General features: G+C 39.6%; 1 protein-coding gene across 5 annotated transcripts in view; it reads right to left on the bottom strand.

The window, feature by feature from the left end:
- The window catches only part of calcr (calcitonin receptor), a 115,734-nt gene that overhangs the window by 9,637 nt on the left and 87,331 nt on the right, over positions 1-18,766 (bottom strand). For all 5 annotated transcript variants that reach the window (XM_061256513.1, XM_061256515.1, XM_061256516.1 and 2 more), the window contains 3 exons: positions 16,440-16,531; positions 12,490-12,616; positions 3,184-3,337 (listed from right to left, as the gene is read on the bottom strand). In XM_061256513.1, coding sequence (XP_061112497.1) covers positions 3,184-3,337; positions 12,490-12,616; positions 16,440-16,531 — 373 coding nt within the window. The remainder of the gene's footprint in view (positions 1-3,183; positions 3,338-12,489; positions 12,617-16,439; positions 16,532-18,766) is intronic.

The following is an 18,766-nucleotide window of genomic DNA, read 5'->3' as shown; positions in this document are numbered from 1 at the left end:
GTAATCTCTTTTATTCTGTAAACATAGTTTACAATATTATTTGTGCATATTTATCAATGGTGCCAATAACTCTGGACCTCACTGTTTCTGGGCATTATAGAGTGATTTTTAATCTGTGTAATTTCTGCGGCGTATACAAGAATGGTAGTAGAAATGTAATTAATTCCCTATTTCTGTGAATCAAATCTAGCCTCAGCTTTCCTGTTCAGTTTTACCTGCCTGTTTGTATAGCCTCCATGTTCTGATTTCCTGCCTGCTCCTCCACCCTACCATGGATCCGACCCTCACTCTCCCTGGATCTTCTTCTTTGCCCGGACCTACCCTCCAGCACCCTTCTCTGCCCAACTCCAGCCCCTATGTTCTGATTCCCCTGGCTTTGACCTCCGCCTGCCCTATGTCCACCAGCCTCATCCTCCAGTATACTTTTTGCTTGGCATCTGACCCCTTGCCTGGACCTTAACACAAACTGTGGTTATTCCCCTTTTATCGCCCAGGTCTGCTGTTCCCTGGCCCTTTTTCTATTGACCTGCATTAAGGCCTGCCATTTCACTTCATCCTGAGTCTGCTCTTGGTTCTTCTGTCCAAGACCCTGACAGTAAAATAGGATGAGCACTCCTTTAGGTGACTTTCCAAAGTTGCTCATTAAGGCTCACTCCAAGTATTGCATTATATCATACAGTATTTTTGTTTGGAATTTGCTGATGAACTACGCTAAATAGACCTGAATAAAGAAAATGATACACACCAAATGTGAATTGCTGTTCACAGAGGTGGTTAGCAACTATAATCCACACATTATAGTTGCTAACCATACACTAAAATATATGGCTTAAATTAGAATGGACGTATTGCCTGTTGAACCCAATCATTTTGGCTAGAGAAGGTCTTGGCTTTCATCCCACCTACTTTGGAGGCTATTGCTCAAAATTATCAAGCCATCTTTAATTATAACCACCCAATCAGGGTTTTATTGTTCACTTGTAAATCAATCAATATTGCCTACCTTCTGACAGAAATTATTGATAGTAATTGGAAATTGTCAATTTGTCATGTTATTTGCAGGAATATTTAAACAGAAGAATTAAGCAATTATGTTTGACCTGAAGTGGTTTGCGTAGACAAAACCATTTGTGAGATTCTGTTGAGCAAGCAAGCCATTAATCAAGATTGGATCAGTAATTCAGTAACTGTGTAATTTATAGTGTGACTTGCAAGATGAATGTGCAGAGGCCGATAAAATATTTCATGAATTAATTTAATACAATAGGCCTCTTGGGACAGTGGAGCCGATATGTGGGGTTTGTTAAATGTCATACTTTGGGAGCTGCTTTCACTTTTTCCGAGAACAAGTCAGTTGCACAATGAGTACCAAATCATTTTGAATGTTCTGGCTATTCTGCACCACTATAAAAAGCCATAAACTGACTATGATTGCATTCGTGCCAGCTTTTGGTATCATAAAAAAGGGCCCAATACGTGTCTTGAAATTGCCTTTGACCAATACTGAAACTGTCCATCAAAGCTCTTAATAAATACATTTACATAATAATATACAGTACACACCACTGACATATAAACTCAGAGATCGCTATACAGTAACAATAACAATATACAGTTCACACCACTGATACATAAACTCAGTGATCCCTTTATTACATAGACCTGTACACCTGCTAATTAATGTAAATATTTCATAATTTGGCTGCAACTAAATTCACAAAACTGGTCAAGAGGTTCAGCTGTCTTTCAGACCAAATGCCAGAATAGGGAAGAAATGTGATCAAAGTGACCGTGGAATGATTGTTGGTGCCAGACAGGGTGGTTTGAGTATCTCATAAATTGCATAGGTCAAATCAAAGTCACTTCATATTTCTTTCTCATTCTGACATTTGGTCTGAAAAACAGCTGAACCTCTCGACCATGCATAATTTTATGCATTGAGTTGCTGCCACATGATTGGCTAATTAGAAATATATTAAAAACATTAACAAGCTGGTGTATAGGTCTACCTAATAAAGTGATCACTGAGTGTAGATGCCTTTCAAGAAGCCAAGCATTTTCCCAGAACCCCAAGATTTCTGGGAAAATATACACCGATAAGCCAAAACATTATGCCTAATATGCTGTTGGTCCTGCACGTGCCACCAAAACAGCTCTGACCCACCGAGGCATGGATTTTACAAGACCTGAAGTTGCCCTGTGTTATCTGGCCCCACAACGTTAGCAGCAAATTCTTTAAGTCCTGTAAGTTGCAGCCACCATGGATCGGACTTGTTGTCCCAGCACATCACACAGATGCTCAATCAGATTGAGATCTATTTTTTTGAAGGCCAGGGCAACACCTTGAACTCTTCATCATGTTCCTCAAGCTATTCCTGAACAATTTCTGCATTGTGGCAAGGTGCATTATCTTGTTGAAAGAGCCAATGCCATTGTGGAATACTGTTGCCATGAAGGGGTATACCTGGTCTGCAACAAAGTTTAAGCATGTGTGGCATGTGGCATGTGTCAAATTCATGTTCACATGAATGGTCAGACCCAGGGTTCCCCAGCAGAACAATGGCAAGAACATCGCACTCCCTCTACCGGCTTGTCTTCTTTCCACAGTGCACCCTGGTACCATCTCTTCCCCAGGTAAACAGTGAACACGTATCTGGCCATCCACGCTATAAATAAAATTGGACTCATTGGACCAGTCGAATGTCTTCCATTGCTCCAAGGTCCAGTTCCGACACTCGTATTCCCATTCCCATGTAGGCACTTTTGATAGTGGACAGGGGATAGCATGGCCACTCTGACTGGTCTGCTGCAACACAGCCTCATACACAGCAGGGTACAATGCACTGTGTGTTGTGACACTCCTAAGCATCATTAAACTTTTCTGCAAACTGTGCCACAGTTGCCCTTCCATCGGTTCGGACCATACGGGATAGCCTTCATTGCCCTTGTGCATCAATGAGCCTTGGGCGCCCAACACCCTCTCTCTGGTTCATGGTTTGTCCCTCCTTGGACCACTGTTGGTAGATACACTTCTGCAGACCAGGAGCACCCCACAAGCCTTGCCGTTTCGGAGATGCTCCGATCCAGTCATCTGGTCATAAAGATGTGGCTGAAATATGCTCCCCATTAGGACCATGTTCCCAAAAGACTTTAAAGTTTTAAAGTAAATTTAAAGTGACTTACCCCAACCCAGGAGGTAATACCAGTGCAGGTGCTGCTCCTCAGCGAACACAGCCACCACAATGAGCGTGTGCAGGTAAATCCCCTCACACAGCATCCAGAAGTAGTTGCAACCCAGCATGTACATGTGAAAGAAGTGAAGAACTTTACAGCCAACCTGAAGATAGAAACCATGACAGGAAAAACACCATTACTTAAAAAAAGATTCCTTATCTCAGGCACCAAATGGGGAGAGGTTACTTTTAACTTATTTAATCTGTTGGGTAATTATTATTATTTTATTTTTTTCCTTGCTCCTTTTTCTGCCCCTATCTCCACCCATCAAGAAAGGCTAGAAAAAGACAGGGAAATCGAGAAAACATGAATTAGGCAATTTGAATGTCCTTTCTCTTTAAAACGTCAGTTCAAAGCCATGTCAGTTTCAAACATGACAGATGCATGGCAGATGGGAAGAGGTATATCCCCAGATCAATCATGTATATATCACTCTTTTCGAAAAAATACTTCCGCAAAGGATGCACTCATATTTTCTTGCTCAAAGGTAAGATTGGGAGGTCCTAACTTCTACTTCTAGCTCCTAGAAGGAACATTTAACAAGTTGGAATGTCCTTAAGGATGGTGGACCTTGATCAATTTCTGGGCCAGAGGAGAGGAAGTGGGGAAAATCCAGAGACCCTTCAGACCTCACAATTTACCAGTCTCTCCTGGCGGCATTCTCTTCCGCTGTCACTGCCGCCAAAGCAAAATACTATCAAACACAAATTCAGAACTCTACTTCGAACCCCCGGAAACTGTTCTCTATTTTCTCCTCTCTCCTCAACGCACCGCCTCCTCCACCTCAGTCCTCCTTCACTGCTGATGACTTTGCAGATTTTTTCGATGAGAAGGTCACAGACATCCGCAGATCCTTTACAACCACCGCCCCCCTCTCTGTGCCCTTCCCCCGTCTAGGCCCATCCCTTCCTTTTCCACTTTCTCCCCCCTTACAGACTCTGATGTCTCTCAACTCCTGCTCTCCCACCGCACTACAACCTGTGCCCTTGACCCTATCTCCTCTTCTCTTTTCCAGACTATCACACCTGACATTCTCCCATTTGTCACCTCCCTTGTCAACTCCTCCCTGTCTTCTGGCTGTTTTCCAGCATCCTCCAAGAGGGCCCACATCACTCCGCTGCTAAAAAAGCCTACTCTGGATCCCTCCATCATTCAGAACTACCGCCCGGTATCTCTTCTTCCTTTTCTTTCTAAAACCATAGAACGAGCTGCATCTACTCAACTTTCTTCTTTCTTTTCTAACAACAACCTGCTAGACCCCCATCAGTCTGGCTTCAGATTGGGCCACTCGACAGTGATGGCGCTCCTCTCCGTCAGTGAATCACTCCATGCCGCACGAGCAGCCTCCCTCTCCTCTGTCCTCATTCTTCTAGATCTCTCTGCTGCCTTCGACACTGTGGATCACTCCATCCTCCTGTCCGCCCTGTCAGCAACGGGCATCTGTGGCACAGCCCTGGACTGGATTGAGTCCTACCTCTCTGATCGCTCCTTCCAGGTTGCCTGGGCTGGTATGGTATCGACGCCTCGGCCCCTTGCCACAGGAATTCCCCAGGGCTCAGTCCTAGGCCCGCTTCTTTTTTCTCTTTACACTCGTTCCCTTGGCCCTGTGATCACTGCACATGGGCTATCCTACCACTGCTATGCGGACGATACCCAACTCTTCATCTCATTCCCACCATCTGATACACAGGTTTCTGCCCGTATCTCTGCTTGCCTGAGTGACATCCAGAGCTGGATGGACAACCACCATCTAAAGCTCAACCCAGGTAAGACTGAAATGATATTCATCCCTGCTAATACCTCTCCCCATCTGGATCTCTCCATTTCCCTCGGGGATACCACACACACGCCATCACCCAGTGAAAGGAACCTCGGTGTGGTGATGGACAGCAGACTATCCCTTTCCGAGAACATTGCGGCGGTGACCCGGTCATGCAGGTTCTTCCTATACAACATACAGAGAATCCGCCCCTTTCTCACCCCCTACTCGACCCAGCTCCTGGTCCAAGCGATGGTTCTGTCCCGCCTGGACTACTGCAATTCCCTCTTGGCTGGCCTCCCAGCGTCCGCCATCAGACCCCTTCAACTTATCCAGAATCCCCCTCTCCGAATCTCCACCTCACGCTCACGACTACTGTCTGTTCTGGCTCCACGGTGGTGGAATGAACTCCCCGTTGAGGTCAGAACTGTAGAATCTCTCCCCACCTTCAAGCACAAACTGAAGACGCACCTCTTCAAGCAGCACCTCTCCCCGTCCCTCCCTACCTCCCTGTGAACCTTAATTGTTGTCTTTCTGTGATTTACTTTGTGTATCGGTATTTTTAGTTGGCTAGGTAAGCAGTGTTTGGATAGTTAAGTTTGGTCACTTTTGCTTTGTTGTTTGTTTGTTTGTTTATTTGTTTGTTTAAAAAAACAAACAAAAAAAACCCATTAAAATAGGCCCTGGTCCTAATCTTTGTTGTACAGGTAGCAGTTGAAATTGTACTTCCCTCTAGGGTCTTTCAGCGCACTTATCCCTGGTTATGGGTATGCACTTTGTTGAACGTCACTCTGGATAAGAGCGTCTGCCAAATGCCATTAATATAATGTAATGTAAAAAAAAAAGAGGAGAACAATTATTGATTGAAATAAGCCCAAGGTGGCTCTCCTTTATCTTTTGGCTAAGGGTTGTCCATGTAATTGGTTTAACTTTTGCTCATCCATGCAGGGTTTTTATAACAGGTATAGCACAGAGAACCTGGCATTTTGTTCAATTTCAGTGACCACAGGCTACAGGAAATATTTATATTAGCATTTCCACCTAATAGTTCTAGACCATTTACAAAAATAAAAATATTAAAACTAATATACAGTGACTTTATTAGGAATACCTGTACACCTACTTATTCATGCAATCATCTAATCAGCCAATCATGTGGCAGCAGTGTGATGCATATAATCACACAGATATACATACAATCATGTAGATACGGGTCAGGAGCTTCAGTTAATGTTCACATCAACTGTCAGAATGGGGAAAAATGCGATCTACGTGACTTTGACTGTGGAATGATTGTTGGTGGCGGCCAGGGTGGTTTGAGTATTTCTGTAACTGTTGATCTACTGGGACTTTCACACAACAGTCTCAAGAGTTTACTCAGAATGGTGCAAAGAAAAACAACATCCAGTTTCTGCAGACAGAAACACCTTGTTGATGAGGGAGGTCAATGGAAACGCGTCAAGCCAAAAAGTGGATAAGCTACAGCAGCAGCAGACTTAAGTCTACAAAAGAAGTCTCATAAATACCTAATAGACTAAGCAGGGGACAATCTAGGTTGAGAGTCAGCTGCTCTATGGCCCGCACCAACCGATCTGCCATATTTTGAATGCTCAGCTTTACAGAACTCATGGTCTAGCTCTAAGCAATTTGCTTTGAATAGTCACTTGACTAATGACTTTTAATGTTTAGCTTTACTGAACTGATGGCCTAGCTCTAAGCTATTTGCTTTGAATTAAACACTTGAATAGTAACTGTCAATCAAGGCCATCAAACCTCAGAGAGACTGACAGGATGTGACTGCCACTTTATACTGTAACTACTGCTGCCATTATTAGAATTTTAACTCATGTAAATTTTACATTTTCACTCCCTCAGTACCCAAAAACAATAATAATTAATTTCTCCAGCATGAAATGAGACATTGCACAGCATGTGTATTCATAACACACATTTTATTGTACAAAGGTTTGCAGACCTGTAAATGTGTCACCATGGAAATGTAATCTTTGTGGTACTCTGACAGTAGTTACCGATATCAAGGTAAAATATGAAGTAAATGTAGCTGAAAAGAAATGGCATGATTGCTGTGAGTACAATAGGAAATTGTGATGGTGTGGGAAGGAAACTGAAATATCTTATTGTTCCAAGGTATAATGTGCTGCCTAATGCACACTGTATTTGTTTGCCACCGTGTCCGTATGCGATGAAACTGTCGGGTAGGGGAGTGGAGTATTTCCTGTCACTTTTGCATTTTCTTTATATTCCATTTTCAGCCGTGACTGCTGAGGTCCGCAACTATGACAGAAAATTCAATACCATCCACAGCTACACCATTGTAAACCTACCTTTGTGTTACAAATACACATTCTTCAAAAGGAAAGGAGATAAAACATGAACCAAACCATACATTTTGAAATACACTACCATTCAAAAGTTTGGAATCACATCGTCTTTTTCAGCTTTTTCTGATTTCATATTTTATTATTTTCTCTGTTTGTAATCAAACAATTCAGACATGGTAAAAGCACAAATTCAGTGATTTAACTCAGAGTTTTCTTGTTTTTCCACTGTTGCATTAGGGGTAACTCTGATGGGGTCTCAGGCCTGGGGTTTTTGTAAAGCTGCTTTGTAAAAATATTGTATTATAAAAAGCGCTGTACAGATAAAATTGAACTGAATTTTAAAATAGATCACACTAATGGTGGATATTTTATGTTTCCACATGTCTTCTGGCTAATTAGATAAAATAGCTACATATTCGTTTGGAAGAAATTAGCATATTTGAGAGCAGTTGTCTTTGGTGTTACCGCCCTTCATGGTAACGCAACAGAACTGTCTGTGGCATTACTACACATACGTTTTTATACAGCATACTAGTATAAATTGACACAGAAATACAGAGCTTCCATACACTAGTACTAGTATTCATAGCAGTGCCATAAATGGAATGTCATCCTGGGGTGGGCAGTTGGGTATAAAGGGTGGGTACACTAGGGGTTGTTGCTGGCCACGCGACCGGGGGGGGGGGGTGTGCTGCTGGGTACGGACCCATCAGCTCTACTGCAGATAGCGGTTTTGCGTGAGAATTCTGCCCACTCACGGGTTATTCCAGGGTGGGCAGATCATGTCCCTATTTACATTGGACAGAAAAAGTTTTTCTGTTTATTGCATGTTGTTGCTACATATGACAGCAGTGTTCTCTATTCTTGACTGATTCATGATCAAATATAATTTCAAAAAAATAATATAGTCTTAATGTTTCTGCAATGTTGCCAGAATTATTGGTTATTTTTATGGAGTATTTTCTTAAAAACAAGAAATCATAATGAGGCTAATTATCATTTGTCTAGCAAGTTAAGTAAAGGGATAATCCAAAAACGTTGTTTAATAGTCAAAGTTCAAAGCCAAGAGATCCACAGACAATGCCAAAAAACAGAAAGCAAAAGAATGGTCAAAATAAACAAGCAAAAGTTCAAAATCCAGGTAATCAGAAGTCGAAGGTACAAAAGGACTGAGGCAAAAATGGAAGTAAAAAACAAAGCAAATAATCAAAACAAATAAATAACAAGAATAAACAATAATAACACTAAAAACAGATAGAACAAACTCAGAACATTACACAGTCAGTTAGTCAGTTAAACATTAACGTTCATTAAATCTCATGATGCAATGGACTATGCCCACCTCCGCTGAGTGCAGAACCTCCATCCATTTTGGATTGTCCCTGCTATGACTCCATAAAAATGTCTAAAAAGTTCTAATAAATACCATTGACCCTCTTCATTAATTTCAGCACCACGGGATACCAAGGCTAATGCCCAGGAATACCAAGTGCTCTCATTATTCCCTGTTCTGCTGACATATATTCGTTTTTCAGCATAATCAATGCTGAGGCCCACACATTCTGCCAGGAGCTACTTTCACTGAGTCATGACAGAGCTGTGCTCCCAGTTGACAATATCAACAAGGAACAATATGATTAATGGCAGGGCACGATGAAGTTTGTCAAAAAATTATATTGCTGCCATTGTAGAATTGATTTCTACCATAGTCACATTTCTCATATGACAATGTCGGACTGCAGGGAGAAGAAAGCATGTGTCTGAAACATTTAAATGATAGGTAATCAATTGCCAGCCACTCTATTCGTGAATAGTTTATTACTTCTTTATAATCGCAGTAGAATTTCAGCTGCTTCCAATGTATGGAATACGTAATACTAATCCAACAAAGAAACAGAAGATTTCATAATGATCAGCTATTTGATTAAAATTACAATTAGAAAACTGGCTCAAAGGATTTCTGGTTCACAAAGCCAATTTTGTTTGAGCTTTTCTTTGAATCTCGCAGTTTGCTAAAGCTCATCATATTGTACTGCCATTAGTACTTCCCGCCAAATCCTGCCTATGTCAATTTCAATATGTTCAAACTTAATTTCAAGGAGTCATTCTCCTTTGTAAAAAATTAATATGACAATACGTGATCTGCTCATCAAAATCAGTCAAAATGTATTTGGAGTTTAAGAAACCAGTCGAAAGAGGAGAATGTAAGCTTTTTAAAGATACTGAGACAGATTTGTGTTCGCAGTGCATTCTGCTGTGTAGGGCGAGATGCACATGGGGGCGCTAGCGAACACACATTTCAATAACATTATGCTAAGTGTTCAGAATAGCTGATCTGCATTGTATTTGAAATGTTATTCCAGATTTTGTGTGTAAAAATTAGGGTGAGAAAACACAACTAGTTTAGGCAGTCCGGAGCAAACCTAAGTGAGAACTGCATTCAGTGATACATTTGGGTATAAAACCCAGGCCCGTGAAAAGCGAGGCATGGTTGTTCTGTGCTCGGTTGGTGAAGTCCATGTTGGAGCCATTGGGGAAACTTTGGGGAAAACCCTGAGACAGACGCACAAAATCAGGAGTAATTATCAGCCTGGCAAGCAGCTGTGTGTATTTCACCTTGTAATTGTTACTAGCGAGGTGCTCTCACAGGTTATTTGTCTTTCTCAAGTTGCATCTTGAGTATTTCTATCGAAAAAACGGTTGAACAGTGATGCAGAATCCATTCTACAATAAACGGAACTTCACTACTCTCCATGGACTCCTGTCTTTGCCTGCCATTGCCAACTGACAAAGAATATGTGCACGCTACTGGAAATCCCACAAAACAAGTGTACGGACAATACCAAAGCTCTCTCTGTAGATATCAAGGGAGTTGTATCCAGTTGTATTTGAGTTAGAGTTGTTCCGATACCGACACCAGTATCGGCGCGTATGCAGGTCAATGCAACGATCTGATACCACATAATTTATCATGTGATGATAGCTGAAAGCTACTCAGCAACAACATATGTGCTAGTTAGTCAGAGCTGGCAAAATGTCAACAATTTGGCAATATTTTACACTGGAAAATCCCACCAGTAAAACAGCACAGTATGCAAGATTTTAGTTTCGAGGGGTGGCACGAGTGTTGCCAATTTCAACACAAGCAATTTGAAGGAGCATCACACCAAAGAGAATGATGGGTTCATCAAGGCAAAGGGAAACAGAGTTGTAAAGGTTTACAAAAAATGCGCGTTCACCACCAGGTGTATTATTGGGGTTTACAATCCAGCACAAGGAATTGAATGCTACAGTATTACAGTTATCAAAGTATTTCTGTAGCTGTTATGTCATTTTTTAAGGTTCACAGAAAATCTGTGTTTATTCGTTGACACTACCGGCATACATAGCTTTCCACTATGCTGTATCTACATAAATATAAACAAAGTAATAATATATCATTGCACAAGTGCTGCACAGTTGAGACTTACAGTTGATTAGACTAAGCAGGAGACAATCCTCCCCTGGATCAATGCAGGGTTAAGGGCCCAACGGCTGTGCGGATCTTATTGTGGCTACACCAGGGACCGAACCACCGACCTTGCGGTTCCCAGTCATGTACCTAACCACTACGCTACAGGCCGCTCTATGTATGCATACGAATGCAAACACTGCAGGGAATTGAATGCTAAAATACTATAGTTATCAAATAATCTCTGTGTGTTTTAAATCTGTAGCTGTTTGTTTACTTATGGCTTATCGTATGGTGTTTCTTCATCCATGTTTATTTTTTGATGCAAATTCAAACTATGGGCAAACTGAACATTGCTTTCCTCTATACGGTATCTACATAAATAAAGCAATACATTATCATTAGGCTATTTATCCATCAGGTATTGAAAGCATAGCTTTCAGCAAAAAATGGACTAGGTTAATCTCACCACCACAATTGTCCCGCACCATATTTAAAAATATATCAAATTGTACAGAGACCTGTACTGGCATAAAATTATTAGACCAGTCCCTAATGGTAAAATAGACAAGGTGTTATCATATTGTATCAGGCAAATACATATTGCATGACCACAAAATTTTGAGTGCACAAACCTGTCTGTAACAAAGTTCTTAACAGCAGCATATTTACAGATTTCATGTCAATCAAGTCTCTCAGACAGAAGCCATAGGGAAGAGGGATCAAAACATTGAGGGATGAATTATCATTTCAACCAATGCTTTTAAAAAAATTACACACAATCGATCAGCATGTTTGGACGTAAACTAGAGAGATTTAACAACAGACTTCTAAATTAAATTAAATTAAATTTGTCAGAACTGTTTTTTTAAAGCACAGGTATCTGATCGGTACTCGGCCGATACGCAAGTTTAGATAACGGAATTGGTAAAAAAACAGGTTCAGAGTTTCATCGCGAGTTATGTGAGGCTGGTAGAACGTTTACTCTTGACATTAAGACATATAGACCATGAAAGCAAATACATTAACATGTAGCCACGAACACAGCTGATCTGGTTGTTTGTGACTGATGAACGGTGACAAGCTGGCTAGCCTCCAAACAATGGACAACACTGGTGATACTTTCACTTTGACATCTTGTGTTTAAAAGTTTTAAAACAATATTTGTACTCTGAATTAAGACATGCAGATTTTGAAAGCCAAGATATTGTTCTTCAAAAAAACTGCCAAAGCAGCCAAAAATTCAATTTATGTGAAATTAGCCTTCACGACTTACGACTGATTTTAACATTTTATCATATTAACATGGCAATGTCATCATTTCCTGGCAGCTAATCCATGTGTTTCAGATGCAGGCCATGTAAAGCTCACATTTACATGGCCTGCAAGAATGTGTGGTAGAAAGTAGAAGTCTTCAGAAAGTCTATAATGTGGACATTTTTATTTCTTATTGGTTCATAAATGAAGCGATGGTCAAAAGGAAAAATAAAAACAAGGAATTTCTGAATAAGTCTTACGTGTATTCATTTTAGAAATGTTTTTTTTTAACTGCTATAAATTGCCTATATTAATATCTTATGCATGTTAAAATGCACCAGAAATATAGCTAACATAAATATACCCTAAATATAACCCTAAATAATTTCACATGAAGCAGATCATGTGGTTTCCCTGTAAACATAACAGTTTGGAATTATACTTACAGGGTTTTTTTGCACAAGTGTGGGGTTGTTCACAACGGCAACGAGGTTCACAATGGTGAAAGCGGAGTTCAGTACATAGGAGCAAAACAAATTCTTATGCAGTGTAATCCTCTGACAACTCAGGCTCCTGGAACACAGAAACAATTTATCATGAAGCTGCTGTACCTCAGCAATGATTTACATTGTAACCACTACAGTAGATAACGTATAACATATTTTGGAAATGGATCAAGCATAATTTATGCATAATAAAGAATAAAAAATACTCCTTAAATAGATTTCAGTTTTTTGTAAACATATGAAAGACCATAAACAATATTCTAAAACAATATTATAACTTCTATTATCATAGAATTTCATATATATTTTCAAATGTAACATTTTTGGGAATAACATACACATTTTAATAATGAAGCCATCATTGAATCCAAGACATTTGTGGATAAACACATTTTATTTTACTGTAAAATGTTATTACCTGCAAAAAATGCAAAGTGTATGCAAACCATCTTCCTAAAACGACTCCTGTTATGGGCTATTGGATATGGGGAAATCTGCTTCCTTTGATGTTACAAGGTTCAAAAGAGATTCACCTCATAGTACTAGAAATGTTTGGAATTGCAAATATATAATTACTGGTATGTTCCAGATCCAAATTAGTTTCCCATATCATGTTCAGACACATGTGCAGGTTATTAATCCAGCAACTGAAGGAACATCATCTAAGGACTAGATTTAGCAAGCAGTGGGGAATATGAACATTTAATGATAAATTCAGCAAAAGTAATATTGTATGACAGTGAGGAAGACTGTTATACATATTGACAAGATTTGTGGAACTGCATTATTTGTTTGACATATTAATTTGTCTGGCATGGACTGCAATCAATCAAATTTGGACACTGTAAACTCCCTGAATTTGTATGTAATTTTGCATGAAACTGTTTGGGTTCCATCTGTTTGGTGGAACTTTAATAACATGGGAACATTAAACTAGACATCTTATTTAAAATAATAAATGCAATGCATGCAAATTTGACTGGTGCAAATCCAAAGCACCAAATGTTCTGTAACCTTCTCATAAATAAGTACAGCATTGTGTTTTTGACCAACAATAGCTGGCTTTCTCAGTCTCTCAAACAAACATACTGAGAATAGAGCAAATGTCAAATCAGGACGACTGGAATAATACTGGAAAATTTCTATCTCAAATATTTTACTTGATACTCCTAGTTACCATAAATAAAAAGATGCTACAGGTCCAAATACCACTGTTAACTTCACATCTGGAACTAATAATGCAACATTAAGACTTGACATTTAAAGAGATCAGGCTATCTCACTATGGTAACAAAATATGCACTTTGAAATATGGTTACTTCTTGGCCTTCATTATGTATACTATCAGGTGTGTATTATATACACATCCATTTGTGATCAAACAATTCACATTCTCAGCTTTTATTAAAAGGTTATCCATTTTGGTGTCACCATGTAGAAATGACATTGGTTTTTATACATAGTGCCCAGGGCATTTCACTGCACTGTATGTTTGGGACAAAGGGCAGGAAATAAGAGCTTTCAGTATCTCGTCTTGATTCTAGTCTTTTGATTCCCTTTGGAATCCTATTATTGGTGTTTGTCAATAAGAGGACCAAGGAGGCCATTATCAGGCTTATACATTAGGGAAAGAAAACAAGTCACAGGCCAAACCATAGGCTTACCAAAATCAACTAGTCGCCAAAGCAAGCAGGAGCTGAAGACAGCTGCAGTACATCACCAAAGCATCACCAGAGATGTACTCAGCACCCGGTGATGTCAATGGGGACTTCAAGTAGTCATTGCACACAAAGGATACGCATGCAAAAAAGTACTAAACATGAGTACATAAGTACATAACTTTCATTAACATGTCCCAAACACTGCACATTTTACGCCAAAAAAAAAATTACTTCCAGATCAGCTTTGGTTTTTGTGTGTGTGTAAATTATAATTTAGGTGAATTTATGTTATTAGATTTTGTGTTTTTGGACAAAATTCTAAGAAGTGCTTTGGGCTATGATTCCAGTACCCATTCCGCTGCTGTCAGTAACTTGCTGAGATATATCAATAACATTCCCTGCTCAACTGCTGTCATTCTGGACCCATTTTAGAGCTGATGCTCTTCAAACAAATGAGTACACAAATCATTTTTCAAGAGGATTGGTGTGGAGTTGCAGCACCCCCTGAAAAAAAAAAAAAATCCAGGCAAAAATCTGTTTAATCCTAACAGTCCTTTTTAAAAAAAATTTCAGGGATCAGTCTTCCATTCAAAAAACTAATTTGGTTACTGTAATTACGCACATTGCGTCACTGAGGGTCGAGCGGGGGCACGCAGAAAAAAAAAGCTATGTAAAAAAAAGAGTCCAGTCTGGCTATATTTCAACATTGATGACAGTAATTTGTCTGTCGTAATGTTCATGATATACACTCACCGAGCACTTTATTAGGACCATTTTTACTTTATTACACCTACTTATTCATGTGATTATCTAATCAGCCATTTGTGTGGCAGCAGTGCAATGTATACAATCATGTAGATACAGGCCAGGAGCTTTACTTAATGTTCACATCAACCATCAGAATGGGGAAGAAATGTGATCTAAGTGACTTTGACCATGGAATGATTGTTAGTGGCAGACAGGGTGATTTGACTATCTCAGAAACTGCTGATCTCCTGGGATTTTCATACACACTAATCTCTAGAGTTTGCAAAGAATGGTGCAAAAAAACTAAAGACAATCCAGTGAGCAGCAGTTCGGCAGACAGAAACGCCTTGTTAATGAGAGACGTCCAAGGAGAATGGCTAGACTGGTCAAAGTTGATAGGAAGGTGAGAGTAACGAAAATAACCACACATTACCAGTAAGTGATATGCAGGAGCGAATCTCTGAACACACAACATATCATAACTCTAAGTGGATAGGCTACAGCAGTAGAAGTCTAAAAAATAAGTCTAATAAATACCTAATAAAGTGCTCACTGAGTGTATAACTTCATTTACTAGCCCAGTCAGTCGCAAATGTGATGCAGCTTGTACTGAAAAGATAACAAGACTGATTGCAAAAATGACAGCAAAGGACATGCTGCTGCTCAGCTTTGTTGAAGGCGATGGTATAAAGTCCCGTCAAGAAAATCCATAACTACCATGATGTTTTGTTTTGTTTCTAAAGTTAGACCATAGTCTTTGTATTAACCACTTACAAACTGCTACATTTTCTGTTAATTAAAAGATAATTAAGTAAAATACTGAAAAAAGTATGCTCTATACTTTTTAGTTTTTTGGAAAAGTTGCAGTTAGGCTTCTGCCTAATCGGCTTTTCACATTACATTAGGCAGATAGGTAGATAATAATTTACCCTGCCTTTTCATTAAATTTTTTAAAAAGATGATTCAATGGAACATTGATGTTTTTGTGTTTTTTCTTTGTAGGGTGGGGGTTGACTTGCATCCGTTTGCCTATGTTTGCAAGGCTTTGTGAATGTCGACATTCAATAAAGGTCTCCGATGGTTTTCAGTTAATAATCAAATGTATTTTCGGACATTTTGCTAAAATTAACATGTACTAATGATATCAGTTATTTATCAGCAAGCAATAATAGCATAGCTTACTAGTCTATAGTACGAGTCTGGTGGATAAACCTGTAATTGTATTGGAAAAAAGTTAATATGATCTATGGTCCAGGATGTCTGATTATATTCCTGATTAACCGAATATCTGAAGAATAACAAAATAACAAAATTACTCTGAATGCACACCCCTACCTGCTACCATGTTTAAACTATATTACTACACAATATTCTGTTTCTAGCTCAGTTCTTTTTATTTTTGAGTGTGCCAGATTTGTGGTATTTTCAGGTTTTTACCATTTTCAATAACACTTCAGTACCATACAAAATGTAAAAAATTACCTGAAGTAAAAGAATATTGCCAGAGAAATCAACAGGAATGCGATGGACAAAGCATGGCCTGCAATGGCCATATAGTACAGGATGTACGCCATCTGCAATTACACACACATTAGGTGCCTTGGGCATGAATACATTCTCCACTTTTTCTGACATCTTAACACACAGACAATAACACACACAACTCCTATAAAATGGGTTTACCCAGTCCCTGTTTCACTACTACACAGCACACCAGTTGAGCCGTACAGTCCTACCTACACAGTGTTTACAAGCAGGCTGTCAGTGTGTGATCCACCACAGGAGTCACGGCTGCAACAAAGAGGTAAGTATCCACTCTGCCTGACAATGAAGTGGCCAATTATGCACCACCCCTGCAAGGCTGCAGTCAGTGCTGCGGAGCAAACACAAGATGCTTGGTTTTGTTTATTGTGCTCAGTAAGAGCTCTCTTCGTGCCACCCTTCAAAAAAGTTTGTTCATAGGGAATTGCCATTTTATGGTTCTTTTTGAGACGAGCTGACACAAAGATGCAACCAATCTCTGCAATTCCTGAACCAGAATCCTTAGGTTTTTATGGCCTCCTCACCATTTACCTCACCAATTGTGGGGACAACGTGCAATTGCATCCCCCCCCCCACCCAAGCAGATCCCTCAGGTCTAGGGAGTGCCTCCAGAATATATTGGCTAATCTGTGTCCCACATAATCAAGAAATGGGGTCCGTTATGATAGAATATACAAATTTTACCTCTATACCAGTATGTCAGATATTCCATGGGTAAAAGATCAAATACCAACCTTATGCTAATCTAAAAGCAATGGTGGTTTACATCAATAATTTTAACAAATATGGCCTTTCTTCAATGAATATTAAGTAGGCTTTTCATACCCGGCCTGACCCCGCCCTAGCTCTCAGACAAAGCCTTTCCACAAAGCAATACTCAGTGAGCCATTTAGAAGACAGAAATGAATATTGATTCAATGGAACATGATTCAGGAATTTATTGAAATCGCCACACAAACTACATAAAATGAAGAGGCCATTCACAAACACCTCAAAGTTTTGCATGCCATTTTTCAAAATAGTTCCTGTTTAGCTGCAAGCACAAGAGGGCATCACACTCTTTGCACTTCCACAGAGTGTTCTGTTTTTTCTCAATGTCCATCCTGCAGAGCAAGCACATCTTGCAAAAACGCTGAGGTATTATTTTGAAATGTAATGGTTAGAATCCTTCATAAATTCAGAACAGAGTGGTAACTTACAAACATACTGAATATTCAGACGAACACGGAGAGAAGTTGCAAAACAGCACACGTATTTACCAATATGATCGTAAGAAATACACTTGCTCTTGGAACTGGTCTGTTTAGCTATTACTTATTTCTGCTTTTTCCTCGAATGTAGATACAGTATGCTAATATCGATTGTGCCAGGACACCCAGTTTTAGAATCCTGGCTATGCCACAACATATCATGTATGCATTATTTTGAGATGCAATGGTTAGAGTGTGGGAATTTACAAACACGCATATTGCTGAACATTGAAATGAAGCTGGAGAACTTATACACGGAAGAAATGCACTTACTCATGATGTCCAGTCATCTGTGCCGTTTTCCGTAATGAATTGTGTTCCGTGGCGAAAAGTTTTTACCTCAAAAAAGTGAATAGCCTATTCTTCTGTATGTCATTGTATCATGCTTTACATTTGGTGTTCTTGCACATGGCATCACCCCTCCCCTGCCAGAGAATAATTATTCCCTTGTTTCAATTTGAGTAAGATGGGCCGGAATTTGCGCAGAGCTAAACTCACATATTACTGAGTAAAGATGAAGAAATCGCATTCATCTAATTTAAAACGTTTTAAAACTATCAATATTATGTGTCAATAGGTGCATTGCGAAGTCAAGATTCTAAGATTTCTGTCAGTATGTTTGTTGCATCTGTATGGTAAAATCTCACAAAGTAAATCATCCAAATAGAAAGGAAAGTTGATCTGATCTTGTCGGTGTCGCCGGTGACACTGCCAACCCCGCAGACTCCAGGGTTAAACACTCAGGCAGAGTAAACATTCTCCTCTTTACTTTACAACAATGCCTCCTGTGGTGGATCACACACCTTCAGTCTGCTTGCACTTGCTGTGTAAGTACAACTGTGCAGCTCAGCTGGTGGACAGCGGAGTGAAACAGGGACCGGCTGTATTTTGGATACTGCAGCGATGTTTGGGTCTTCAAAGACAAAATCAGCTAGGCAAGATGTTATATATTTAAGTAATAATTCACGACAGGCTGTGGTATGTAGAAATGTTATTCACACCCCCAGTAGCTGTGAT

The sequence above is a fragment of the Conger conger genome, chromosome 9, assembly GCF_963514075.1.
Source record: "Conger conger chromosome 9, fConCon1.1, whole genome shotgun sequence".
Classification (NCBI taxonomy): Eukaryota; Metazoa; Chordata; class Actinopteri; order Anguilliformes; family Congridae; genus Conger; species Conger conger.
This window is presented reverse-complemented; position numbering and strand designations above follow the sequence as displayed.